This window comes from Capra hircus, chromosome 25 (genome assembly GCF_001704415.2).
Source record: "Capra hircus breed San Clemente chromosome 25, ASM170441v1, whole genome shotgun sequence".
NCBI lineage: Eukaryota > Metazoa > Chordata > Mammalia > Artiodactyla > Bovidae > Capra > Capra hircus.
Genome location: NC_030832.1, coordinates 2,222,042 through 2,248,642, shown reverse-complemented (window position 1 = coordinate 2,248,642; position 26,601 = coordinate 2,222,042). Strand labels below are relative to the sequence as shown.

The window sequence follows — 26,601 nt, the reverse complement described above, 5'->3', positions numbered from 1 at the left end:
GTAGGCTGCAGTCCATGGGGTCACTAAGAGTCAGACACGGCTGAGCGACTCCACTTTCACTTTTCACTTTCCTGCATTGGAGAAGGAAATGGCAACCCACTCCAGTGTTCTTGCCTGGACAATCCCAGGGACAGGGGAGCCTGGTGGGCTGCTGTCTATGGGGTCGCACAGAGTCAGACACAACTGAAGTGACTTAGCAGCAGCAGCAGCAACATTTCATTGTATGAATAAACTATATCTTGTTTTAAGCAGAGGGTACCTACAGTCACTGATATTCCAGAATCTCAGAAAAAAAGCAGTGCTTAGTCATTCAGTCGTGTCCAGTTCTTTGCAACCCCATGGACAGAGGAGCCTGGTAGGCTACAACTATAGCCCGCCAGGCTCCTCTGTCTATGGGATTCTCCAGGCAAGCATACTGGAGGGTTGCCATGCCTTCTTTCAGGGGATCTTCCCAACCCAGGGATTGAACCCAGGTCTCTTGCATTACAGGCGGATTCTTTATTGTCTGAGCCACCAGAGAAGCCCATGAAGAAAAGCAAGTGTTCAGCAAAAATCACATTCTTTGTACAAACAGGTGAGAGTGAGCAACCGTTGTCATTTAGGGACAGTATCAGTCAAGCCCTGGAAGCATCCTGATCTGGACCCTGGAAGCTCAGGGTCAGCCTTACAAACAGGATGTTCTAAGGACAGGAGTTGCCGGCCTCCTGTGTTAAGTCTCTTCTGTATACAGGCTTGTATGATATTGACTTACAGATGGGGAAGCAATTTCGGATTCCTGGCATAATTCCCATTTGGTCATGGTGTAGGATCCTTTTCACATTGCTGGATTCAGTTTGCGGTATTTTGCTGAGAATTTTTGTATCTGTATTCCTAAGAGATATTGTTCTTTAGTCTTCTTTTCTTGTGTGTCTTTGCTTGGTTTTGGTGCCAGGCTACTGCCAGCCTTACAGGATGAATTGGGATCTAGTTCCCTGACCAGGGATCAGACCAGGTCCCCTGCATTGGAACATCAAGTCTTAACCACTAAGACCACCAGGGGAAGTCTCTCGAAGTATTTTCTAATTTCCCTTGTCATTTTCTTTGAGTCACTGGATATATTTACAAATATGTTGTTTAACTTTCATGTATTTATGAGTTTCCCAAACTTTTGTTATTGACTTCTAATGTCACTCCACTGTGGTCATACAACGTACTCTATGATTTCAGTCCTTTTACATTTGCAGGGTCTTGTCTGATGGCCTACAAATGGTCCGTCCCGGGGAATGTCCCACGTGTGCTTAAGAAGAATGTGAATTCTGCTGTAGGTGGTGGCCTCCTTATTGCTCTGCTCCCTCACTTGTTCAGTTGCTCAGTCGTGTCCGACTCTTTTCAACCTCATGGACTGCAGCATGCCAGGCCTCCCTGTCCATCACCAACTCCTGGAGCTTGCTCAAACTCAAGTGCATTGAGTCAATGATGTCATCCAACCATCTCATCCTCTGTCGCTCCCTTCTCCTCCTGCCTTCAATCTTTCCCAGCATCAGGATCTCTTCCAATAAGTCAGCTCTTCGCATTGGCGGCCAAAGTACTGGAGTTTCAGCTACAGCATCAGTCCCTCCAATGAGTATTCAGGGTTGATTTCCTTTAGGATTGACTGGTTTGATCTCCCTGCAGTCCAAGGGATACTCGAGAGTCTTCTCCAGCACCACAGTTCGATAGCATCAGTTCTTTGGCGCTCAGCCTTCTTTATGGTCCAACTCTTACATCCGTACATGACTACTAGAAAAACCATAGCTCTGACTACATGGACCTTTGTCAGCAAAGTGATATCTCTGCTTTATAATATACTCCCTTCCTCGGATCACTTACTTTGGGGGAAAATAGCTGTCCTGTTTGAAATTACAAGAGCAGCCCTAAGGAAAGGTCTACATGGTGTGGGCCTCCAGCCCACAGCCCTGTGAGCGAACAGATCATTTGGAAACACCTACTCCAGCCCCCTTCCTCAAGCTTTCAGATGGCTGAAAGCTTGACCCGCATGGACACCTTCCCTTCAATCTCACCAGAGACCTGGAGCCAGAACTATCCCAACTGGCCCCTCATGAAACCTCAACCCATGGACGCTGTGAAAGGCAGTAAGTATTTGCTGTTCTTAGTCTTGAGTCTTTGGGGGTAATTTGTGATGCAGCATTAGATAATCAATATAGTTACCCAAAACTCTGCTGGCATTCAGGAGCACAACTCTCGAAGCACAGTTGAACTTCAGGCAGAAGTTTTACCTTTTCTGAGGGAAAAACATTGAAAACATGGATTAACACTTATTCTCTTGTTGAAGTTGCCAGAGGCAAAGGCACACCCCTTGGAACAATGACCTCAAGGCCTTAAGGGTGAAGAAAACCAGGCAGAATGACTCTGACTGGGGAAGTCATTGGGAATTCTGGTTTTCTGATGCCCCAAACTGAGTGCATGTGTGCCAAGTTGCTTCAGTCGTGTCCAACTCTTTGCGACCCGACCCCATGGACTGTAGCCCACCAGGCTCCTCTGTCTATGGAATTCTCCAGGCAAGAAAACTGGAATGGGTTGCCATTTTCTTCTCCAGGGCATTTTCCCGACTCAGGGATTGAACTCTTGCGTCTCCTGCATTGGCAGGCAAGTTCTTTACCAGGTGAGCCACCAAAGACGCCCCGAACTACCTATGCCAGGTAAAATAAGCTATTGGAGATTGTGAGCCAGGCTTCACCCTGTCACCAAAAAGACTGGAAGGCAACTAGATCTAGAAGAGGCCACACCCTTCATCCTGCCAAAGGAGAGTCACAGTGCCTCCTTGGTTAAGTCAAACTGGCTTTCTCAGGAAAAGAAAAATTTTAAAGCAGAAATCAAGTTTCCTTTGGCCGTTTTATACAACTTGGATTCACTCCTGTATAAGATGTGGCCCTTCCTATTTCCATGAATTAATATGAGGCACTTTCTAAAGACTGGGTTTACATTCTGTTTATTTGAAGAGAAACCAAGTTCAGCTCAACATGGTTAATTATTTGCAAAACTATGTGTGTGTGTGCGTGTGTTCATGCTTGTGTGTGTGTACTCGTGAGTACATTCTTCTAGAGCAGTCTATATTTTTTAAACAGGCTTTCAAAAGATACTACCATCTGTAAAAAATGAAGACCTCTTAGTGTAAAAGAGAGGAAAGAAACTGGCAGTTAGAATGGGAGTGTTTGCCTGTTTGTTTGGCTGCACCATGTGACTTGAGGGATCTTAGCTTCCCAACCAGGGATTGAACCCAGGCAGTGAGAAGCTGGAGTCCTAATGACTGGACTGCCCGGGAATTCCCAGGGAAGTTGTTTTTAATAATGGGACAGTTTTAGGGACTTTCCTGGTGGTCCAACCCCGAATATTCATTGGAAGGACTGATGCTGAACCTGAAGCTCCAATACTTTGGCCACCTGAGGCAAAGACCTGACTCATTGGAAAAGAGCCTGATGCTGGGAAAGATTGAAGGCAGGAGGAGAAGGGGATGACAGAAGATGAGATGGTTGGATGGCATCACCGACTCAATGGACATGAGTTTGAGTAGACTCCGGGAGTTGGCGATGGACAGGGAGGCCTGATGTGCTGCAGTCCATGGGGTCGCAAAGAGGCAGACACAACTGAGCAACTGAACTGAACTTAAAATGGGCTTCCTTGATGGCTCAGATGGTAAAGAATCTGCCTGAAATATCGGAGACCTGGATTCCATCCCTGGGTCGGTAGGATCTCCTGGAGAAGGGCATGGCTATTCACTCCAGTATTCTTGCTGGAAAACTCCATGGACAGAGGGTACAATCTATGGAGTTGCAAAGAGTCAGACACAACTAAGCAACTGAACAACAACTGGTGGTCCAGAGGTTAAGACTGTGCTTCCAGTGCAGGGGGCATGGGTTCAGGTCCCTGATGGGGGAATGAAGATCCCACAGGCCTCACAGCCCCACCCCACCAAAAAAAGGGATGGGACAGACTTAGGTGTGTTTCTCGATCCAGGAGAAGGAGCCAGTGGGAGGTAGGGTAGGAGACTCTAAAAAGGCAGGAAGCCCAGGGAACAAAGCTCTCCAGACGGTGTCGGCCCCCTGGGATGTCTGAACCTCAGCCTGGCAGAGCGTCTTGTCCCCGGCCCTGTCTGTACCTGGGTCCTCCTGCTGGGCCGGGCCGGGGAGCTGCTCCCGCTGCCGCAGCGCCTCCAGGCCCGCCAGGTCGGGCGGGTGGCAGTGCCCTCGCATCACCGTCACCCGCGGGCCCTGGGTGATGGCGCGGCTGCGGCAGCCCTTACGGGCCTGGTCCCGGCACATCCAGTACACCTTCTCCCCAGCTGCCTTCTCTTTCCTGTAGAGGAAGGACTCGTACACCAGAAACCGGCCTCCGAGGGAAGTCCTCAGGAACTCCAGGGGCTGGGGGGCTTCTGGAAGGAACATGTCGTGTGAGTGGGGCGCCTGGGCAGGGCCCCGGAAGCAGGGCGCAGAGCTCCAGCCAGAAAAGTGGGGACCCCTGCCCCCACCCCAGCCTGCACCACAGGGCCCTAGGGACTGAAGCTCAGGCCGCCTCGGCCCTGTCACCTTGGGGTGCGGGCTGTCTGTCTGAGGCCCTTGGGGCTACTGGGGAGGCTGGGCCTGCGGCGCCCAAACCCTGAGTTTTCCCGCAGGCCCCTGCTGACCCAGCTCGACCTCCACACCGGCTGGCAGGCGCCCCAGGGCAGGGGCTGGACTGGAACACTCTGGCAGGCCCGAGGTTGGTCTGGACAGTGCACCAGGGGCCTCCCCGCTCTGGGGCCACCCACCCCTCGGCCAGCTGGTGACTAGTCAAATTCTCCCTCAGGATACATTTTAAGACTCTGAACGGAAAGCTCATGACATGTTGGGGTTGGGGTGGCTGGAAGGGGGGGTGGGGAGAGGGCAGACAGAGGGTCCCCCAGGTCTGGGAGCATTTCCCGCAGCTCCTGGAATCACTCCTGCCCTTCTCCAGCCGTCCGAGGGGGTCTTCCCCTGAGACCCCAGCCCCGCCAGGACCAGCGCGGGAGTGTGGGGCCTCTCCCCCCGGGAGCTCACCACCCAGGGGGACAAACCCACCCCCCTGGGCCACAGGAGGACTGTCCCACCAGGCTCCCTCCAGTCCGCGCCCTGGGCTGTCCCCAGGGAGACCAGGCCCAGCCCCCACCTGCCTCCCTCGCCAGCACCTGAGCCTTCCCTCTGGGCCGGGGTGGGGAGCTGGTCCCGCTGCCGCAGCGCCTCCAGGCCCCCCAAGTCGGGCGGGTGGCAGTGTCTGCGCATCACCATGACCCGCGGGCCCTGGGTGATGGCGCGGCTGCGGCAGCCCATGCGGGCCTGGTCCCGGCACGTCCAGTACACCTTCTCCCCGGCCGCCTTCTCCCGCCGGTAGAGGAAGGACTCGTACACCAGGAAGCTGCCGCCCAGAGGGGTCCTCAGGAACTCGGGGCCTCCTGGGGAGAGATGGGATGGCTTCAGGGGAGGGAGGCAGGGAGGGTGGGCTGCTGTTCCGAGGTGTTGAGAGGGGGACCCAGGAGGTTCTGATTCCGAGGTTCTGATTCAAGAACTCCCTTCCTGCCGTCCAGACATGGGAACCATGCAGGGGAGGGGGTTGGGGGGGTCTGTCAGGAGCGGGGGGTGGGGGGGCCGGGTGGCAGCCGTCAGTGGGGGTGGTGCATGGCTGGAGGGGAGGTATGGGATGGGGGGCATGCTTCTGCTCTCTCTGCACTCAATGAAAACGAAAAAGGCACAGGGCACAAACTGGAGATGCAAGGAGGGGAGGGGAGGAGAGGGCAGAGATGCGGACGCAGGTTAGAGGCTGGGCAGAGGGGCACCTGGTCAGAGCTAGCAAAGCAAGGGCTCGCCCAGCCTGCGGGGGCCACTCTCAGAACAGGCAGAGTCCAGCGGCTGAGCCCAGGGCACGCTGCGTGCCTGAAGGGCAATGAGACAGGTGCCCGTCTTGGGGAGCAAGAGTGTGGGGCGTGGGGAGAGGAGGAGGAAGTCTGCAGCCCACCCTGTTTCCCTGCCCGAGTCCCTGGATCCAGCAGCCAGGCTGGGCGCTTAGGTCTGGGGTCTCTCCCATCACCAGGTTGGTGCCCATATACAGAGCGTGTGGGTCTCACCTTCAACCTGGCAGACAGGCAAGAACCACTGGACACATGATCAAAGATTCTCACGTCTTCCACAATCAAAAAGTCAAGATTCTTACACCAAGTATCTCATATGAGACCATGTAAAACAATTTAAAGTGTATACAACAATCATTACCAGGAATTCCCTGGAGGTCCAGTGCTTAGGACTCCTGACTTTCACTGCTGGGGGCAGGGGTTCAATTCCTGGTCGGGGAACTAAGATTCTGCAAGCTGTGTAGCATGCCCCCCCTCCCCCCGCAAAAAGAAACCATTCTCCTTCCGTTTGTGCTGCTTTATACAACTGTGTGATCGACAGAAAATGGAAGTGAATGGCATATACCTGCTTGGAAAACTTCACCTGTTGACAAAAAAAAGGGGGGGGGGGAGAGAGGCAAGCTTTACCCCAAAAGGCAGGGACCAAAGAAACCCACAGAGAAAAGGCACGCAGAGACATCAAGGCCACTGCCAGGGTCTGGGTGGGGGTGGGGTGGGCTTTGTGCTCTGGGATGATGGGTCAAAAAGGAGCTCAAATACGAGAGTGAAAGTTAGAAAGTAAATTGAAGGACTGGAAAGCAAAATCAAAGAAGTGTGTGAAAAATGGGGAGTTGAACATCATGGAACATGAGGAAATTTCTATGAGTGAAGGACACGAGTTTCTGGCCTGAAATGGCCCCGAGTGCCCCCAGCACAGCAACGCACCCCAGAGGCAGAGACACTACCTTACACCTTCAAGCAAAGACCCCTCCACATGCGGAGGATCAGTCCCGAGCACAGAGACCAGACGGCCACCGAGAAGGAGCCACAAACAGCCTGGTCCCACTCGGCTGGGACGGTTTATAGAACAAAAGTACAGCAGCTGCGTTGAGAGGAGGGGGCAGCGCGGGGGGAACTGCTGGTCGGAGGTCAACAGGCAACGAGGGGATAAAAGACCAGCTGAAACGGTGGAAGGAGGCAGGCTTCAGAGAAGAGGGAAAGAACAAAGGGGCTGGGCGGTTACTCAGGATGGGAGTTGAGGGTGAGGACAGCAAGGGGTGAGACCATCTCCAGGTACACAGAAGTTACAAGGAAATGGGACAAAAGGAGTCGGGAAGAAAAAAGAAGGAATCAGAGGTCTCGAGTTTGAGAGAATTTTAGGGCCAGCCAGGCTCTAAAGGTGACTCAGAAAAGTCTGGGATTGGGAAGCCCAGAGGAGAAGCAGGTGGAGTCATGGATGGACCTGAGCAGAGAGCCCCAGCGAGCAGAGGGCCAGGCCAGGGCTGCTCTTGGCAAGACGTTAATATGTGAGTTACTGTGGCCTCGCAAGGGTCAGACACAGGCCCTGTGGGGCCGTCGAAGTTGGGAGGAGGGCCCAGGACCCTCATTGAGCAGCCCTGAGGGACAATGGCAGGTTCTGGGGGAGAGCAAAGCAATCACAGGACCGTGTCACCTTCAGCCCTCAATGCTCGTTACTTTTCGCAGTGTCAGCCACCTCCCCTGGAAAAATGACAAACTGCCCTGTGTAATCAGCTTCCTCTGTAAATCCTATTGTAGTTTTCCCTTGTAGCTCAGCTGGTAAAGAATCTGCCTACAATGCAGAAGACCCAGGTTTGATTCCCAGATCGGAAAGATCCCCTGGAGAAGGAAATGGCAATCCACTCTGGTATCCTTGCCTGGAGAATCCCATGGACAGAGGAGGCTGGCGGACTACAGTCCATGGGGTTGCAAGAGTCAGACACGACTTGGCGACTAAACCACCACCACTGCCATAAATCCTATATGTGCGAAACAAGAAAGGAAAAGACGAGAAGGAGCAAAGGGAGCCCGGGTTGATCTGGTGTGCAGAGGTTCTGGGCTGGTCTGGGCAGGAGGGAGAAGAAGGGGATGAGGTGGGGGGGGCGGCCGTGGGGAGGACAGGGAGGGGAGGAGCCAGGAGGGAGCTGCAACATTCCAGAAGTCTCCAGTAAGGACAGGAAGATGCTTGCTGGAGGTCAAGAGGGCACAGTGGGCAGTCTGGGTCTCCTGCCTGTCCACTGAGGCTGCCCCCACCCCCCCACCCCATCTGTCTAACCAACCTGGGCTTCCTTGCTGGGCTGTGCCAGGGCGTTTCTCCCGCTGCCGCAGCGCCTCCAGGCCCCCTAGGTCGGGCGGGTGGCAGTGCCCTCGCATCACCGTCACCCGCCGGCCCTGGGTGATGGCGCGGCTGCGGCAGCCCATGCGGGCCTGGTCCCGGCACGTCCAGTACACCTTCTCCCCGGCCGCCTTCTCCCGCCGGTAGAGGAAGGACTCGTACACCAGGAAGCTGCCGCCCAGAGGGGTCCTCAGGAACTCGGGGCCTCCTGGGGAGAGATGGGAGCATGGGTGGGTGGGGGGAACCTGGGACAGGACCTGGGGGGGCCGGGGGCCAGGTTGGGCCTGGTGTTGCCCTGCCCCACGCCTCCTGGGACCTTGGGGAGCAAGACTGGAGGGAGGTCCGGTCCAGCAGGTGTGGACTCACCTGGGTCCTCGTCCTTGTCCTCCTCGCCCTGGGGCTCAGCCGGGAGGTCCTCGTCGTTGGCCATCGGGCGCTTCCTGGGCCGGGGCCTGGTGAGAGTCAGGGGCCCGGGCCCTCTGCGGTAGAGCAGGCTATCCACGCCTTGGAGCGGCTTGTCCTCTGGGCCCCCGGGTCCGCCCGGCTGGGCCCGAACTGCCGCCATGGCCCGCTCCTGCTGCCGCCGGGCCTTCAGGCCTTCCAGGTCGGGCGCGTGGCAGTGGCCCCGCATCACCGTCACCCGCCGGCCCTGGGTGATGGCGCGGCTGCGGCAGCCGTGCTGCGTGTGGTCGCGGCACGTCCAATACACCTTGTCCCCCACGGCCTTCTCCCGCTTGTACAGGAAGGACTGGTGCACCAGGAAGCTGCCCCCATAGCAGGTCCGCAGGAACTCCAGGGGCGGGGGCCCTCCTGGGGGAGGAAGCGGGGTGGGGGGCTGGGTGGGCACCGGCCGTGGGGGCTCCAGGTGTGCCCCTACAGACCGCCTGCCCAGCGAGCCAGAGGCCATGCCCCTCAACTGGTGGCCAGTGGGGGTGGTCTCGGGGCGGGGCTGGTGGGGAGGGCCGAGCCAGCTCTGACGTGTCACTCCCGGCCATACTTTGGCTCAGAGTTTGTTTGAAAATTGGATCTAGTTTTTGAGCAACACAGGCACACTCCATAAAATAAAATGGGACCAGAAGACACACCTGAGAGGCACACACCCTGCGCCCAGCCCCTTAAATCCCTGAACTCTTCAATCCTTCGCAGGTTAGGAGGCCCACGGCCTCAGGGACCAAGCCCACCTCCCTAGTGACTGCTAATAAAACCTCTGCAAAAACAAAACGAAAGCCAACAAACAGATGAAGAATGAAAACCTCTGCAAAGACTCCATCTAGCAGTGACTCAGCGACAGCACACGCTGGACTGGGGCTGGCATTTCCCACCCATCAGTGCCCAGGCCCCTCACAGAGAGACCACAGCCTATCTTGTGAACCTGCAGAACTTCACTAAGGCTGCCAGGCACGTGAGGTGGGGCCGGACCTTGAACCCGGGCCACGAAGCTGACGTCTCCCACTAGGCCCACCTCCCCAAACTTCAAAGGTTGCCAGCACTCCGTGGGGCCCACAAACCTCTGGTTTGTGCCTCAGGAAGCTCCAGGAGGACCTGGGCCGCCCGGTCCATGAGCACTGCTTCTACCCCCACGGGCTTAATGATTATTGGGACACCTTTATATTTTTAAAATCGTTTTTTGACTTTGAGTGTGTTAAGAAGCCACAAAGGACCCGGGTGTGTCTTTGGGCAGAGGAGAGGGGCATGGTTCCCGCCTGCTCAAGGGTAAGGCCAGGGTGGGGGGCACTTACTGCTCCCCAGCGTCGAGCGTTTCTTCGGGGGCAATCTCAGCAGCGCCAGGGCTCGGAGCCCCTCGTCCTCCTCGGGGGCCAGGTAGCTCAGCACCGGGCCTGGGGTCGGCTCTGGCTCCACAGGGCACAGCCACGGGCCCGCCCCCTCCAGGGGCTCCTCCACCCCACTGCCAGGGCCCTGGGAACCCGCCAAGCCCTCGGGCAGGGCCGGGCCGGGCCGCTTCTGTCTCTGGCGCCGGGCCTCCAGGCCCTCCTCGTCGGGTGGGTGGCAGTGGCCCCGCATGATCGTGGCCCGCGAGCCACGGGTGATGGCCCGGCCCCGACAGCCCAGCTCAGTGTGCTCGCGGCACTTCCAGTACACCTTGTCCCCCACGGCCTTCTCCTGCTTGTACAGGAAGGACTCCAGCACCAGCAGGCGGCCCCCAAACGGGGTCCTCAGGAACTCCAGGGGCTGGGTGACTGCAGAAGACAAGGCGGGGGGCAGGTCAGCTGACCTGGAGCAAGGCTTGCGGCCAGGGGTGTGGACGGGAACACGGGCTGGGGCGCCCAGGGACACTTTCCTGCCCTCGCCACACCAGCCTGGGACAAGGTCAGGGAGGCCCTGCTCAGAGCAGGGAAGGGATGGCCAAGGCCACCCTGCTGGAAAAGCCCAAGTCTGAGCACGCAGGGCCACAAAGTGGCTGGTTGGGGGCAGCTGGCTTGGAACTCACCAATGTTTGGCTTGCTGGGTTTCAGTGCCTGGGTCTGGGGCCTTGGCTGGACCACCGCACACTGTTCCTCTACTGGCAGGATCTGGGGAGTGCCGGCCAAGGTATCGGGGTCAGCCATCTCCAGGGTGAGGACGCAGTGCACTTCTTCAGGCTGGGTGTCCACTCCATCGCCGCTCTCAGTGGAGGCCGCCAGGAGGACCAGTTCAGAGAACTCCATGGGCTTCACGGGGGATTCGAGGACGACATCTGTGCCTGGCTCAGGGGGCTCAGGGGAGGGCTCCTGGCCTGCCTTCACACTCTCGCCCTCCTGCTCGCTGGGCTCGGGCAGGGGCATTTTGGGATGGGCGGCCGGGCCCCCAGGCCACGCTCAGGTCTCAGTAGGATTTGTCCTCCACCTCCCTGCAAGGAACCTGGCAGTCCAGGGGCTCTGTCCTAAGGGAGGAGACAAAATCCCATCAGCGGGGACATCCCTGGCAGTCCAGTGGATAAGACTCTGGGCTTCTAATGCAGGAGACATACGTTTGATCCCTGGTTGGGGAACTAAGATCTCACATGGGAAAAAAAATCCCATCAGTGGAGGGGCCCTTGGGCCAGGGTTCAAGAGGAATCTGGGCTGGAGGATAGGGCAGGTGGGGCTGCCCTGGGCCCCCCACGCCCGCTCCCACCTTGGGGAAGGACCTGAATGGAGCTGGAGAACCCGGGCCGGCATGTCTGCTGTCTTGGCAGCCTTGGGACCATCACCTTCCCCAGCCAAACCTCACTCCCCAACTGTAAAATGGGCCAGAAACAGGGCTCTCCAGGGGCTGCTGGGGTGACCAAGGTACTGACAGTTGTGAGCTACTAGGAATCCAGGCCCACAGTTGCTGAGCTCGGGGTCGAGTGCTTCCACGGGTTTGTCCCATTTAACCTTCACTCCATGTTATGGAAGTTGTTCTCATCGCCCCAGGTTACAGATGAGACCACGGAGGCACACGGCCATGGAGCATAGCTGCGGGTCCGGTCGAGCTGGCCCAAGGCCCGCCCCGCACTGCGCCTGGGCTACCTGGTCCAGGATGACGGGAGCCGGTCTCCCTGAGCAACGGGCATCGGGGAAAAGCACTTGGGGGATGTGAGCTCAGGTCACCGACCCTCCCAGAAGGCCCCTGCCCTTCACCCCGACACTCTGTCTGTGTCACCAGGAGCGGGGGCTGGGCCCCCAGGGCACTCTGCAGGCCCCAGAGGGGAGCCTGGCCCTGGGAGGCCGGACTCTGGATTCACAAACAGATCCAGTCCCCATCCCAGGCCAGAGGCCCGGGCCGCCCAGGGCTAGGGGATGCCAGGGCCCCACGAGGGCAGCGACTTCTGTCTGAGCTGGTGATGGCGCTGCCCCAGTTGAGTGGGGACAGGGCTGTGGAGGTGTCCAGAGGAGCCGTGGTCACTGAGGGCTCCCTGGCTGCTGGTCTGGAGAAACAGAAAGGATGGCTGGCAGGGGCAGGGTTGGCCTGGAAACCCCGGCCCTGGGGCATCGGTATGGGGGCGTTAGTGACTGCTTTATCTTCTCGGAGGATTGGGTGGGATGCATGTCTGGCCCTTTCCCACCTCTCAGTAACAGCCCAGAATCGGACCTCAGCCTTTCGGCTTCCCCATCTGTGAGCTGTCACCCCGGGTCCTCCATTCCTGCCGCGTGGCGTTTCCTGGTCTGGGGCCCACATGCAGCTCCCCAAGGTCTATCAGACCACGCGCGGCGCTCCTGAGTCCCCGAGGAGGCAGAGCCAAGGCCATCGAGGGCAGGAGCAAAGCCCTGTCCTGACGGGCGGGGACTCAAGGAAACCTAGGAAACTGGTAAGGGGACGCCTGACGGATTCCCCGGCCAGATCCTTCCTCTAGTGTCATCCTCCAACCCCCGCGGCCCCTGTGCGGCCCACCCCGCCCCTCAGGCGGGCGCGGCGGCCCTGGGGACCCGGGGACACGTGTGATGGCCGAGGCGGGGCAGCGGAGGCGCCTCCGCGCGCGCGCGGCCGCTCTGGAGGGAAAGGCTTCCTAGAGCAGCCCCGCCCCCTTTACCGCCCCGTCCCCGCGCGCTGATTGGCCCCGGCGCACGTCCGTCCGCCGGATGCCCGCCTCCGCGGCTTGAGCGCCGGGGGTTGAGGGGCTGAGGAACGCGGTATCGACCCAGCGTCCTTCCCACGACATGGCGAAAGACCGCAGGGAGCCAGCCCTCCCTTCCACAGGCCGTTCAGGCAGCTCAGGCCGCCAAAATGTTGCGGTCATTGCCCACCCAGCACACACATTCCTATGGGACCCTGCGCTCGGTCCGCAGTGGAGGCAGCAAGGACCCTGACCTCAGTCTCATGCGATCAGAGGCCAAAGCCTTCCGACACAGAACCCCCACATTCCGGTGGAACTTCACCCACAGTCACGGGCACCCCGAGGCAGTGTAATTCTCTCAACTGAAGCTTCTGTTTACAAAGCTTAAAATATACCCACTCCAGTATTCTTGCCTGGAGAATCCCCATGGACAAAAGGAGCCTGGCAGGCTGCAGGCCTTGGGGTTGCAAAGAATGATACATGACTGAGCGACTAAGCGTGTGCATGTACCTCAAAGGATATGGAACAAATTCCAGTGCAACAAAAGACCTCCAACTGTGACTGACCACAGGCTGTGGAAAGGCTTGGGTCCTTGCAACAGGCTGCAATTTAGATTTGATTGAGGGTTCCCATTCTCAGCCACTAAAGTGCCTTAAAGTGTAGACTGTTTAATGACCACAAACCCTCCCATAAAGTATGCAGGGCCCTCTGCAATGTGGTCTTGAACCTGAACTGGTCTCCAGCCTGGACTGGTCACTTGCTGTAGCCAATAGAGCATGGCAGAAGCTTGCTGTGGGGGGTCACCCTCTGAGACAGGGGCCCTGAGACTGCCAGGGAAGGAAGCTATATGAGGGGCTACACACAGGGGATGGAGGCACTGCCAGGTCTGGAGGGAGACCATTTCCACTGTCAAGTTCAGTGACCCTCCAGTTGTGTGTAACCACAAGAAAGAGCCAGGGAAAAGTGGCCCAGGCACCCCATGGAACCCTGATCAATAATAGACTACAGTTAGTTTAAGCCAGTAAGATCAGGGCTCATTTGTTATGCAGTAGTAACTGACACTCTTGGCAAGCAACTGAACATAGTCAGTTTTGACTTTTTGATAGATGGAATAATACTAATGGATATGGAATATCCAATATCAAAGTGCTTTTGAACTCTTGAACTCTAAGTGTCATCCAACACAAATTTTAAATCCCTCAGATGCTCACATTTGAAAGACTGGTAACTCAGTGAGAGGAACAAAATATTGAGTATAAAGGATATCAAATGAGAACTGTGCATTTTAAGCATCTGTAATATGAAATAAGCCAAACACAAAAGGACAAATGCTCTATGATTCCACTTACATGATGCAGCTAGTCAAATTCATAGAGACAGAAAGTCCAACAGCAGTTGACAGGGGCTGGTGGGGAGGAGGACTGGGGACTTGGTGTTTAATGGGGACCATTTTGGGCATCCCTGGTAAAGAACCCGCCTGCAGTGCAGGAGACACGGGAGAGGAGATGTGGGTTCAACAACCCACTCCAGCATCCTTGCCCAGAGAATCCCATGGACAGAGGAGCCTGGTGGGCTATGTCATAGTCAGACACGACTGCTCAGGCACTCATGGGGACTGTTTCAGTTTGGGAAGATGAAAAATTTCTGGAGATGGGCAGTGGTGATGATTGAACAACTATGTGACTGAACAACTAAGTGACACTGAACTGTCACTTAAAAGTGGTTAAAGTAGTAAATTTTTATGTTTATTTTACCACACATGCAAATAAAATTATTTTAAAAACCCCACAACTATAGCAAACTATACATAGTAACGCTCCATCTATCATACTGATGAATGAGGTTCTCCACACAATGCACATTTCTGATGAAAGTTATTCCTCTGTGATTCTGAATTTTACAATTTCTGTTTCACAGTTCATCCATTGAGGAGGAATGCTTCTTAAGCTCTAATGACTCATCACTGTCTGGATAAAGAGAGCATACAGATTTTATCCTGATTTGGAGGACGAAGTATCCAGTCCAGTTTCCTTGGTACCCCCACACCAGGGCCCTTTCTCCATCTGAATGATCTGCTTTCCCTGGTCCCCAAGCCTCTTTGCCTCCTCTGGGTCTCTGCATTTAGAGTTCTCCGGCCTTAGCTTCTCGTTGTTGTTCAGTCGTGTCCGACTCTTTGTGACCCTGTGGACTGCAGCACGCCAGGCTTCTCTATCCTTCATCATCTCCCAGATTTTGCTCAAACTCATGTCCTTTGAGTCAAAGATGCCTAAGCTTCTCATGTCTCCTAAATCCTAAAACAGAAGCTCACAAAACCCCTCCTTCCCTCAACAGTTAGACTTTCTGGAACAGTTCACACCCCTTCCTTCTCTGCCAGGCCATCTAGCACCTGCCCCCTGACTCTTCAGACCGCCATCTTCCTCTCTGGCCTGAGTGCAGCATCGGCACCTGCTGGGTTAATCCAAAATCCATGCTTCTCTCCCAAACACCTGGTCTGGCTTGTATGTGGTCTATCCATGCAATGGAATTTATTCAGCCTTAAAAATGAATGAGGGCTTGCCTATGGCTCAGTGGTTAAAAAAAAAAAAAAAAAAAAAAAAATCCACCTGCCAAGCAGAAGACACAGGTTCAATCCCTGGGTTGGGAAGATCCCCTGGAGAAGGAAATGGCAACCCACCTTGCCTGGAAAACCCCATGGACAGAGAAGCCTCATGGGCTAGAGTCCCTGGGGTCGCAGAAGAGTCAGACACGACTGAGCAACTAGACAACAGAACAAAAGGAATGAGGTTCTGATACATGTTACCATGTGTATGAGCCTTGAAGACAGTATGCTCAGCGAAAGATCCCAGACACTAAAGTTAGCACGTGGTATGAACCCATTTGCATGAGATGTCTACTAGGGACGGAAATTAGATTTGTGGTTGATGGGGGTCAGACAGGAAGGAGGGGGAGATTCAGGAGTGATGCTAAGGGTTTCTTCTTGAGGGAATGAAAATGTTATAAAGTTGACTGTGAATACACTAAAAACACTGAATTCTACACTTTAGATGGGGGAACTGTGTGCTATGCAAACCATATCTCAATAAAGTTGTTTAAAAAAAATCCTTATAGAGAATTCCCTGGACCAGGACTCAGTGCTTTCACGGTCATGGATTCAGGTTCACTCCCTGGTCTTGGAACTAAGAGCCTGAAAGCCAAGCAGTGCTGCCAAAAAACAAATCATTATAGGTATGACTCGAGTCCCCAGGGTCACTTTGATAAAAAACAGTCTTCACCATAAACAGGCTTCTCACTCTTGGGCTTGATTTCTTCACAAAAGTGGGCATGGACTATATATTAAGATATTTTGTAAGTTGTTAATATCATATTGTAAAAACTTTATTGAAAACACTTTTAAATGTTGAGAATGTAACACTGATAAATTACCCTCAATTCTGCCACTCAAATGCACTTGTTTCTATTCTTGTATTAGTGTCTTTAATATACGTTTAACTTTCTGTTGCACATACATGTGTTCAACATGTTTGTTGTTTTATTCCTCTTTATAGAGTGGGAGGCCCCCACCTGCAGACCAGATGGATCTCCCCTAAAGAACCAAAGTATTATGTTGTATAACCAGGCCCCGAACATGAACACAAATCCAAGTCCTCAGCGCAATACCAAAATAGAGCCACAAGAGGGTGATGTTGCTCCTTGAAAGTACAGCATCCTTGGTAGAATTAGATGTACCACAGGGGGCGCCAGTGATAAAGAACCCACCTGCCAATATGCCGGAGACAGACATGAAGAGATACCGGTTAAATTCCTGGGTGGGGAAGACCCCCTGGAGAAGGGCATGGCAACCCACTCCAGTATTCTTGCCTAGAGAATCCAAGGACAGAGGAGCCTGGCAGGCTACGGTCCATGGCGTCGAAAAGGGTCAGACGCAACTGAAGGGACTTAGCATGCACACAGTGTTTATAGAACTAGAATTTGGGAGTTTTTCCACGTTGGACAAATAATTCAGGAAGACGTCCCAAAAAAAGTTTGTATTTACAAAATATATTAGGTAGAAAGCGAAATCCAGTGAACAAATTCAGCAAAGATTACAATTTCTAAGCTGTTGTTGTTGTTTTAAAAAAAGACCAAAATACTCCTTGGATGGTGACACTGCCTCTAGACCTCAGTACACTTCATTTCTTCTGGCTCATCTCAAGTCTGGTCACATTTGTTATTTATTGACTAATTTATGTATCTGTGACTTAAAAAAAAAACTATCACTGGTAGGAAATACCTCACAACGTTAAAACTTGTAAGAAAAGCGATTAATTTTTTTCCATTAAATTTCTTCTGTTTTCTCAACTTTGTTTACAATGTGCGTGAGCTCTTTACAGTGGGGAAATATCACACACTTTAAAGATAAGCTGCACCTCCTTGCTTGGTAATTGTTTTCTTTAACTCCATATCTCTCAGGAAAAGCAGGGATTCCATTCCTCTGCAAGATGTATCATAAAAGAAGATAAAGAGGAATAGAGATCATGGGGCAGAGAAACAAGTGAAAATCAAGAATCCTGTGGTCTCCGCTGTGGGCCTTGCAGAGCCTCAAAGACTTCCCCCAAGACACGTATTAAGCACAAAGGGAGAGATAATGACTCGACAGTGGAGAAATCGCGCACACACAGCCTTTAAGTGCTCAAGGCCAGCTTCATTGGTAATAAGACACACCAGCACCATGACCTCCTTGACAAGTCACACCAAGGAGGACACAGCGTCATCTCTGGCAATGTTCCTGCCCCGAATGAGCGCCCCCAGACAAGTCACTTGGAGGGACATTCTAAACAACTGACCAGGACGTGTCACAGGGTCAAGGTAATCACGGAGAAAGAAAGACTGAGGACCTGTCACTGGAGGAGACACAAGAACAAGATGCAAAACGGGATTTGAGAACAAAGGATGTTAGGGGCCGAGCTGGTGAAATGAGCATAAGGTCAAGAGTTCAGGTTAATGGTATGGGACCAGTGTGGATTTCCCGGACTCGATCACCACATGTTTGGTAAGACACTGATATTCAGGGAGACTGGGTGATGAGCACAGGGGAATTCTTTTTTTTTTTTTTTTTTTTGCATTTTTTTAAAGAGTCTAATATTAACTCAAAATAAAAGGATTTTGAAAACCTAAGTTTCAAACCTATAGACACAGTGGAAGTTGACAGAGAAAATAAGTGAGCCACAGGCCTTCTGGGTGGAAGCAAGAAGAGAGAAGGGAGTAGGGTGGAGGAGAGGAGGGGATACCAAGGGGACACTCCAACCCAGAGCCACAAGGCTGGTCCTCGAGCTGGGACCTGAGCCAAGAACAAACATCCTATGACATCACGGGTACCTCAAGTGCGGGGACCCATTGATCTCTCTGCACCATTGCCCCCTCTGCTTCTGGGGAAACTGAGGCTCGGGCCTGAAGCGAGTGGCCCAGGACCACATGGGTAGTGACAGCCAGGTCTTCAGAGCTGTATGATTGGCCCTACATACCATCTATTTTATGGTTTAGTACTGTGGCTTGGAGAAGGGAATGGCAACCCACTCCAATATTTCTGCCTGGCTACAGTCCATGGGGTCACAGAGAGTCAGACACGACTGAGCATCTAACACACTGTGGCTTCCAGCTGATCTGGCCACCAGGAGCCACCGTGGGGGTCTGGAGGGTGGGGCGGGGATCAAGGAGCTTCGGGGAGAGGCGACCTGCCTGGCGTGGCTGCCCCAGCGCTATCTGCTCAGTGCCCCCACCCCCAGCTGCTGCACTGCTGCTAAGCCATTTCCGGTTTAGCTTCTCAGCTTTCACCAGCAGGGAGAGCGACGCAACTCCCAGTGAAACCTTACAGTACTGTTTTCCCAGGTGGGTTCCGACCATACGTGCTTCAGGAATCCGACGGACTGTGGTTACATGCCTCATAGTCGCCAAATGCCATTGAGGTGCCTGGGGCTAGGCGAGGGCTCTGCATAGGATATTTCATTTTATCTCCCAAATACCTGCCTCCATTAGGCCTGCTGTTCTTTCATTCACTGGTGGCTCAGCAGGAAAGAATCTGCCTGCAATGTGGTAGACCTGGGCTGGGAGTGATCCCCTGGAGAAGGGAACGGCTACCCACTCCAGGATTCTCGCCTGGAGAATCCCATGGACAGAGGAGCCTGGGGGGCTACAGTCCATGGGGGTCACAGAGTCAGACATGACTGAGTGACTTTCACTTTCACTTTCTTTCACTCACAGAGGAGGAAACTGAGGCTCACTTTTAGGTTTCTGTGATCAGGGAAGCTGAGCTGCTAAAGCACAGCCAGCGTGCGAACCTCCTGTGTCTGTTTTCTGGGCTTATACTCCTAAAATAAGTTAAAAACGGTTCTTTTTAAGTTGAGGATTCTGACCCATAGGTATTGACAGGTATTGACGACGGAGTAAGGTTAAGGCCGGTGGTCCCCAGTCAGGGTGCTCTGCCCTCCAGGTAACACGTGGCAAGGTCAGGAGACATTTCTAGCTGTCACAAATAGGGTGCAGGACAGGCTCCTGGCCTCCGTGGGTGGGGGCTGAGGATGCAGCTCAGATCTCAGGAAGCCCCCACCACCCCCAGGAGGAAGGATCTGGTCTAAAACAGCAGCAAGGTTGAGGCTGAGAAACCCTGCCGAAGAGCGGTGTTTAAAAAAACAGCGCAGAAAGGGTGCACCCGTATAGTGACGTTAAGTTCAGTTTTCACAAAGCTTGTATGTCAATTATTTGTGTATGCAATACTTGGGGTATTTGATACTTTAAATTTACTTTTTATCGGAGCACTTGATAAAAATGCAGATGCTTGGGGGTGGAGATTCCTGGAGCTCTGCCTGGTTACCTCCCCACCAGCCAATTAGAAGAAAGTCACGCACCCTGCAGCCTCCACCCCAAATTTTGCCTATAGAGACTTCGCCTGAAAGTCATCAAGAGGTTGGGGGCGGTTTCTGACCATGAGCCATCCATTCTCCTTGTTTATGTAATGTTAGTCGCTCAGTCATGTCTGACTCTTTGTGACCCCATGGACTGTAGCCGCTAGGCCCCTCTGTCCATGGAATTCTCCAAGCAAGAATACTGGAGTGGGTGGCCATTTCCTTCTCCTTGCTTGGCCCTGCAATAAACCTTTCACTGCTTTTAAAAAAAAAATTCAGATGCCTAGATTTCCCATCCAATATGTGAGAGTGAATCTAGAATCAAATTCAAGAATCTGGAGTTTTAACAAGTACCCCTTGAGGCTTTGGTCCTGGTGGATCACGGACTCAGCTTTGTGAAACACTGGACTAGACGTTCAAAATTTTACATACTCAAAATTCTCCAAGCCAGGCTTCAGCAATACGTGAACCGTGAACTTCCTGATGTTCAAGCTGGTTTTAGAAAAGGCAGAGGAACCAGAGATCAAATTGCCAATATCTGCTGGATCATCAAAAAAGCAAGAGAGTTTCAGAAAAACATCTATTTCTGCTTTATTGACTATGCCAAAGCCTTTGACTGTGTGGATCACAATAAACTGTGGAAAATTCTGAAAGAGATGGGAATACCAGACCACCTAACCTGTCTCTTGAGAAATCTGTATGCAGGTCAGGAAGCAACAGTTAGAACTGGACATGGAACAACAGACTGGTTCCAAACAGGAAAAGGAGTATGTCAAGGTTGTATATTGTCACCCTGCTTATTTAACTTAAATATGCAGAGTACATCATGAGAAACGCTGGGCTGGAAGAAGCACAAGCTGGAATCAAGATTGCCGGGAGAAATCTCAATAACCTCAGATATGCAGATGACACCACCCTTATGGCAGAAAGTGAAGAGGAGCTAAAAAGCCTCTTGATGAAAGTGAAAGAGGAGAGTGAAAAAGTTGGCTTAAAGCTCAATATTCAGAAAACGAAGATCATGGCATCTGGTCCCATCACTTCATGGGAAATAGATGGAGAAACAGTGGAAACAGTGTCAGACTTTATTTTTCTGGGCTCCAAAATCACTGCAGATGGTGACTGCAGCCATGAAATTAAAAGACGCCTACTCCTTGGAAGAAAAGTTATGACCAACCTAGATAGCATATTCAAAAGCAGAGACATTACTTTGCCGACTAAGGTCCGTCTAGTCAAGGCTATGGTTTTTTCCCGTGGTCATGTATGGATGTGAGAGTTGGACTGTGAAGAAGGCTGAGCGCCGAAGAATTGATGCTTTTGAACTGTGGTGTTGGAGAAGACTATTGAGAGTCCCTTGGACTGCAAGGAGATCCAACCAGTCCATTCTGAAGGAAATCAGCCCTGGGATTTCTTTGGAAGGAATGATGCTAAAGCTGAAACTCCAGTACTTTGGCCACCTCATGCGAAGAGCTGACTCATTGGAAAAGACTCTGATGCTAGGAGGGATTGGGGGCAGGAGGAGAAGGGGACGACAGAGGATGAGATGGCTGGATGGCATCACGGACTCGATGGACGTGAGTCTGAGTGAACTCTGGGAGTTGGTGATGGACAGGGAGGCCTGGCGTACTGTGATTCATGTGGTCGCAAAGAGTTGGACATGACTGAGCGACTGAACTGAACTGGACTAGATGCCCTTGAGGTTCGGTGGCCGGAAGATCCGTGGCCACCCTGAGAAGGATCTGACGTTTCCTTTGTGCAGGACATCACGTGAAGTGTTTCTCACACGTTATTTCATCTGTCACAACGTACAGGTTCCTTCATTAGTGTGTTAAACAGAATCGTTAATGTTTATTTTCACATCAATGGGAGACTCATGATTCCATCTTGTTAAAATGATCCTTTAATAACAATCTAACAGGTCTCAGACACTTAAGGTATTTTGGGGACCTCGAGTGGAATATGCCCAAATTTTTAAGTAGTACAGATGAAATCTGGGGGAGAAAGCTTGTTGGGCATGGCTTCAGTACCTTGGGATAACATATACCAGACTTTTAAAAGTCCAAACTGAGGTTCCTTACAGAGACTTTCAGCAAAGCAAACTCAAGAAGGCCTACAAGGTGAATTAGCAAATGTGCCACACCTGTGTAAACGATCAGCCCTCCCACCCCGTCTGACAGGACCACCTCCATTTCATGCAAAAACGATCTTTCGTTGAAATTATGAGGCTGTAGCGGAAATTTGTGCATCAGTGGAAAACTGGGCTTTGTCTGGAGCACAGCCTTTCAGGTTACCCCATTCTAGCCTTTTGTTGTCTCTGAGCTGCTTTTGTAACTCTGCACAGGTAACAGAACAAGGCGAAATAGTTCTCGCCTGTAGACCCATTCTTGCTTTCTCACCATGTACATTACAGATAAGTAAGCCATTTCTCCAGGTTTTCCTCCATGTACGCGTTCATGTCAATACTCCTGACCTACAGTCTTCTAGAATCTTCTTTGGATTCCCTTGCAAACTGGTTATAAGATCTTACTGGTTCCTGGATTAATGGGTTAAGCAAAAGCTTGAATATGCGTTCATTTTATATCTGCATGAAAGAGTTTTATTTCCTCTGTTTTGGTCTTAAGCCTCTGCTTTTCAAATCTCCCTGGTCATTGGTATTATAATCTGTGGGCTCCAGTCTGCAATTTTATTTATTTGTTTTCTTAAATTTATGTTACTATTTTGTTTGGCTGTGCCAGGTTTTAGTTGTGGCACTTGGGATCTTTAGTCTTCACCACGGCATGTGAGATCTTTAGCTGCAGAACGTGGGGCCTAGTTCCCTGACCAGAGATTGAACCTGGGCCCCCTGCACAAGAAGTGCAGATCTTAGCCACTGGACCACCAGACAAGTCCCCAGTCAGCACTTTAAAAAATCGCATAGGAAATAACTAACCTGCACTGCATGTAATAAAAGTAAGCATTATTTTATGAAACTTCTATTTGCATTACATTTGTATATTTGTTCTAAGTGGATTTAAATTGCTTTCTTTTTTTTGGATGATCACTGTTTGGAGGTAAATACTTGGGCCTTAATGTGTTTGTTTTATAATATTTTATTTTCACTCAGTATAGAGTGACTGGAGTATTTTTAAGTCAGGCAGATGTGAATGGAAAGTGCGAGAACCTCACAGTCTACGGTTAATCGCTCTCTGATGCTCTTTTCCTGCCCTCCCACATCAAGCACAGAGCAAATTTGAGTGCAATACTCAGCTTGCCTGCTCTGGTAAACCCAACACCCAAGAGACACATAATATTACATGCAAACTGTTTTTAAATACCAGTAGGTCCAAGCCCTAAGATCCCCGCTCAGCTGCTGATGGAGGAGCAAGAGAATTACCTTCATAGACAAGTAAGAACCACCTTCACGGTCCACCAACACCCATCGTCAGCGCTGGCTTGCTGGGTGGGAGACCAGGGGCAAATCCCATCACTTCTCTGGACTAATTTCACCTGGAAACAGGAAAAGTGGTGAATGAGATACTGTACATGAAATTCTCCCATAAACTCTGAGTCATCACATAAAAGAAGGGGGTGACAGAGGATGAGACAGTTGGATGGCACCACTGACTCAATGGACATGAGTCTGAGCAAACTCAAGGAGATGGTGAAGGACAGGAAGCCTGGCATGCTGCACTCTTTGGGGGTCACAGAGTCGGACATGACTGAATGACTGAACAACAAATATCACATAAGAACAGGGAGAACATTGTTCAGGCCCAGGAGGGGATCCGAATGATAGAAAGGGGAGGTGCAAAGGTCCTGACATTTGAAAAACGTCCTGGATGATTCTAAAAGCTGCCCGCGCCCCACTAGGATGTGCATACTGATTGGCTCACGGGCCCTCCTGTGATACAGATCCTGTGATACAGATCACATGATCTGTATGTGGTATCCAAGTGTGCACATGGGCATTAATGCTGGGAGAGAGGAAGGTAGCAGTGATCCCCCCAAAGATTAAGGACTCTGTTCCAAAGCAGGGCTTCTCAACCTCAGGATGGCTGGCCTTTGGCACCAGATAATTCTTTGTCATGGGCCTATCCTGTGGAATGAAGGCTGTTCAGCAGCATCGCTGGCCTCTGCCTGCGAGATGCCACCATGTGCTCAGTCATGCCCAACTCTTTGCGACCCCATGGACTCTAGCCCACCAGGCTCCTCTGTCCATGGAATTCGCAAGCGAGAATACTGGGGTGGTTTGCCATTTCCTCCTCCAGGGGATCTTCCCAACCCAGGGATCGAATCTGAATCTCTTGAGTCTCCTGCATTGGCAGGCAGTGGTTCTTCACCACCACCACCACCTGGGAGATGCCAGTTGCATCCCTCAAATCCTGACAACCCAGGTTTGCTGAATGTCCCCGGAGGACCACTGCTCCAAAGCAGTTTAGAGGCAGAGAGCACAGAAAGGGAGATTTCAGCTAATCGGACTCCTGGCCCCAAATCTCCTAACCCCTGTAGATCACAACCGTGGCGGTTTCCACGCTTCCCGTATCAGGCCTGACTTGTCCTCACGTCCCAGGACACTGGGTCACACCATCTTCCACGCCCTCCCACCCCACATCACCTTGGGGCTTCCTCTCCCACCACCTCCCTTTTTAAAACAATACTTCTGCATGCGTCTGGAGGGGCCAGGTCTTGGTTGCAGTGCGAGGGCTCTCTGGTCGTCATCCCAGCACTGGTGGTCTTCTCCTTGTGGTGTGTGGACTCTCAGTTGAGGGTGGGGGGTCTAGTTCCCTGGGGTGCGTGCTCAGTCGTGCCCAACTCTTTCGTGACCCCACGGACTGTAGCCCGCCATGCTCCTGTGTCCACGGGATTTCCCAGGCAAGAATACTGCCATTTCCTTCTGCAGGGGATCATCCTGAGCCGGGGATGGAGACTGAGACTCCTGCATCGGCAGGCAGATTCTTCCACCACCTAGTTCCCTGACCAGGGATCAAACCGTGGCCTCCTGCACTGGAAGCACAGTCTTAGCCTCTGGATTACCGGGGACATTCTGCCTTTTGTTTGTTGGTTTTTTTAATTTGGCTGCAAGGACCTGAGGTTCTGGGTCTGGAAACTCAGTTGTGGCATGCAGGATCTAGTTCCCTAACGAGAGATGGAACCCAGGCCCCCTGAACTGGGAGCAGAGTCTTAGCCATTCAGCCACCAGGAAGTCCCCCCACCATCTCAACTGCCTTTCTGCCCAGCATCCAGATTCTCCCTATGAAGTACTGACTTCCTAAAGCTCAGTTCGAATAATTTCCTTCTCCAGCCACAGTGTTGTCCATCTCCATTATAAACCGTCCACAACCTAGCCTCCAGCTTCCCCAAGTCCATCTAGGAGCTTTTGGGAGAGGAACAAGGTAAAACTGCCTGAACTGAACTAAGTCCTAGAAATGATTTTGGCCTGGAAAAGCATTAAAGTCAAAATGATAAAAAATATACCCTTTCTTTGGAACTGAAGTTTACACGTGATTGATTATCTGTTACTGGAGTTCAGCATCCTCCAAACGCAATGGGTAATGGAAGCGAAAGTGTGTGTGTGTGTGTGTGTGTGTGTGTGTGTGCGTGTGTGTGCTCAGTTGTGTCAGGCTCTTTTGGACCCCTGTGGTGGTTGAAGCAAGGGCTTCAGACTGGTCAGACTCATTAGGTACTGAAATCAGTTTAATGGGTTAGCAATAGTCTTTTTTTAAAAAATGGAAAGAAGAGAACAGACTAGAACAAGATAGGATAGAATTAGAACGCACGTAGAGTAGATCTGGCTGCGTCATGTGAGGTTGGGGTAAGAATCTCCCTTTAAACTTCTCTCTCAGTAATAGGCATTTACAGGCATGTCAGATATATTTCTCACTATAGGTTGAGTCTAAAAAGTTTGAAAGCACCAACAGGCAATCTATATATTCAGTAGTGGAAGCAGGTGTAACAACAGCAAAAAGTGCAAGGTCACTGGACCTCCGGAGCTGCAAAGTCAGGATGGGGCTCGGGTGGATGCCAGGGCGGGGGCAGTACTGGGTGGGGCGGACACGATCAAGGAAAGGCAAGCCCATGTGGGGCTCCCTGACTTGGGGTGTCGGGGCTCAGTCCCGGGGGTCTGGTGGGTTGCGGGGGAGGAGAAAGGAGGCTGCGAATCGCAGGTGAAGGACAAGGAGGCGGCCTGATAGAGGGACGTAGAGTCCAAGGACACCCCATTCCCCAGCATCAGCAGCCCTGGGGACCCCCGGGAGAGCCCGGCTGGGGGCGCAACCACGCCGAGGGACCCGAGACCCTCCCCGATCCGCTGGGGCCCGTCCTCACCGGGCACCGGCCGGGCGGCGACAACAGCGGGGCCCTCCCTCTCCGGAGACCGAGCCGCGCGGCGGGTCCTCTGGCCTCGGGCCGCTGCAGCCACAGGCGTCGACCTCGCGGCCCAGGCCCCTCCGGCCACCGCAACCCGGGTGTCCACCCCCCGCCCCCACCTGCCCTTTCGGGAACGAGCCCCGTGTCGCGCGCTCCGCCCCGCTGGCCGTAGGGAGCGCGAGCCGCCCCGCCGAGAGCCAGCCTCTAGGAGCGCACTCGCGGGTTCCTCGCGAGCATGCGCAGCAGGGCCGCGGGGCTCCATTCTTCGGACAAACTCCGCTTCTCCGGGTCTTCAGTGCGCGGCGGCTGGCGGCCTGGCCAATCGGCGCGGGGAGGCGGGGCAAGCCCAGGATTGGGCAGCGGCGCCCGCGGACCGAGAGTCGCTCAGACCTGAGACTTGGACTGGAGGTCGGTGCGGTGACGCTCAGAGAGAGCTGGGGGGCCTTGAGACTCAAGGATTTGATTCTGCGCTAATTGAGCGGAAGCGATCATTGAAGTGCATCCTTAGGCCCGTCACTTTTCTTAGGCTGCGGAAAGAGATTTCTTCTGCACTTCACTGACAGGTTAAAATGACTAACCTCAAAGTTGGGCCAATTTGATTCAAGCTAAATAATGATAATAACAGATTATAACTGAG

At 52.8% G+C, this 26,601-nt stretch overlaps 1 protein-coding gene across 2 annotated transcripts in view; it reads right to left on the bottom strand.

The window, feature by feature from the left end:
* FLYWCH1 (FLYWCH-type zinc finger 1) overlaps nt 1-26,148 on the bottom strand; it is a 28,018-nt gene extending 1,870 nt beyond the window's left edge. The window contains exons 1-9 of one of the 2 annotated variants that reach the window (XM_018040155.1): nt 25,923-26,148; nt 22,993-23,105; nt 10,678-11,109; nt 9,968-10,426; nt 8,595-9,038; nt 8,173-8,436; nt 5,180-5,443; nt 4,136-4,408; nt 2,188-2,260 (exon numbers count right to left, since the gene is read on the bottom strand). In XM_018040155.1, coding sequence (XP_017895644.1) covers nt 2,188-2,260; nt 4,136-4,408; nt 5,180-5,443; nt 8,173-8,436; nt 8,595-9,038; nt 9,968-10,426; nt 10,678-11,011 — 2,111 coding nt within the window. In that variant the 5' untranslated portion in view covers nt 11,012-11,109; nt 22,993-23,105; nt 25,923-26,148. The remainder of the gene's footprint in view (nt 1-2,187; nt 2,261-4,135; nt 4,409-5,179; nt 5,444-8,172; nt 8,437-8,594; nt 9,039-9,967; nt 10,427-10,677; nt 11,110-22,992; nt 23,106-25,922) is intronic. The other variant, XM_018040156.1, reaches the window with a different exon arrangement.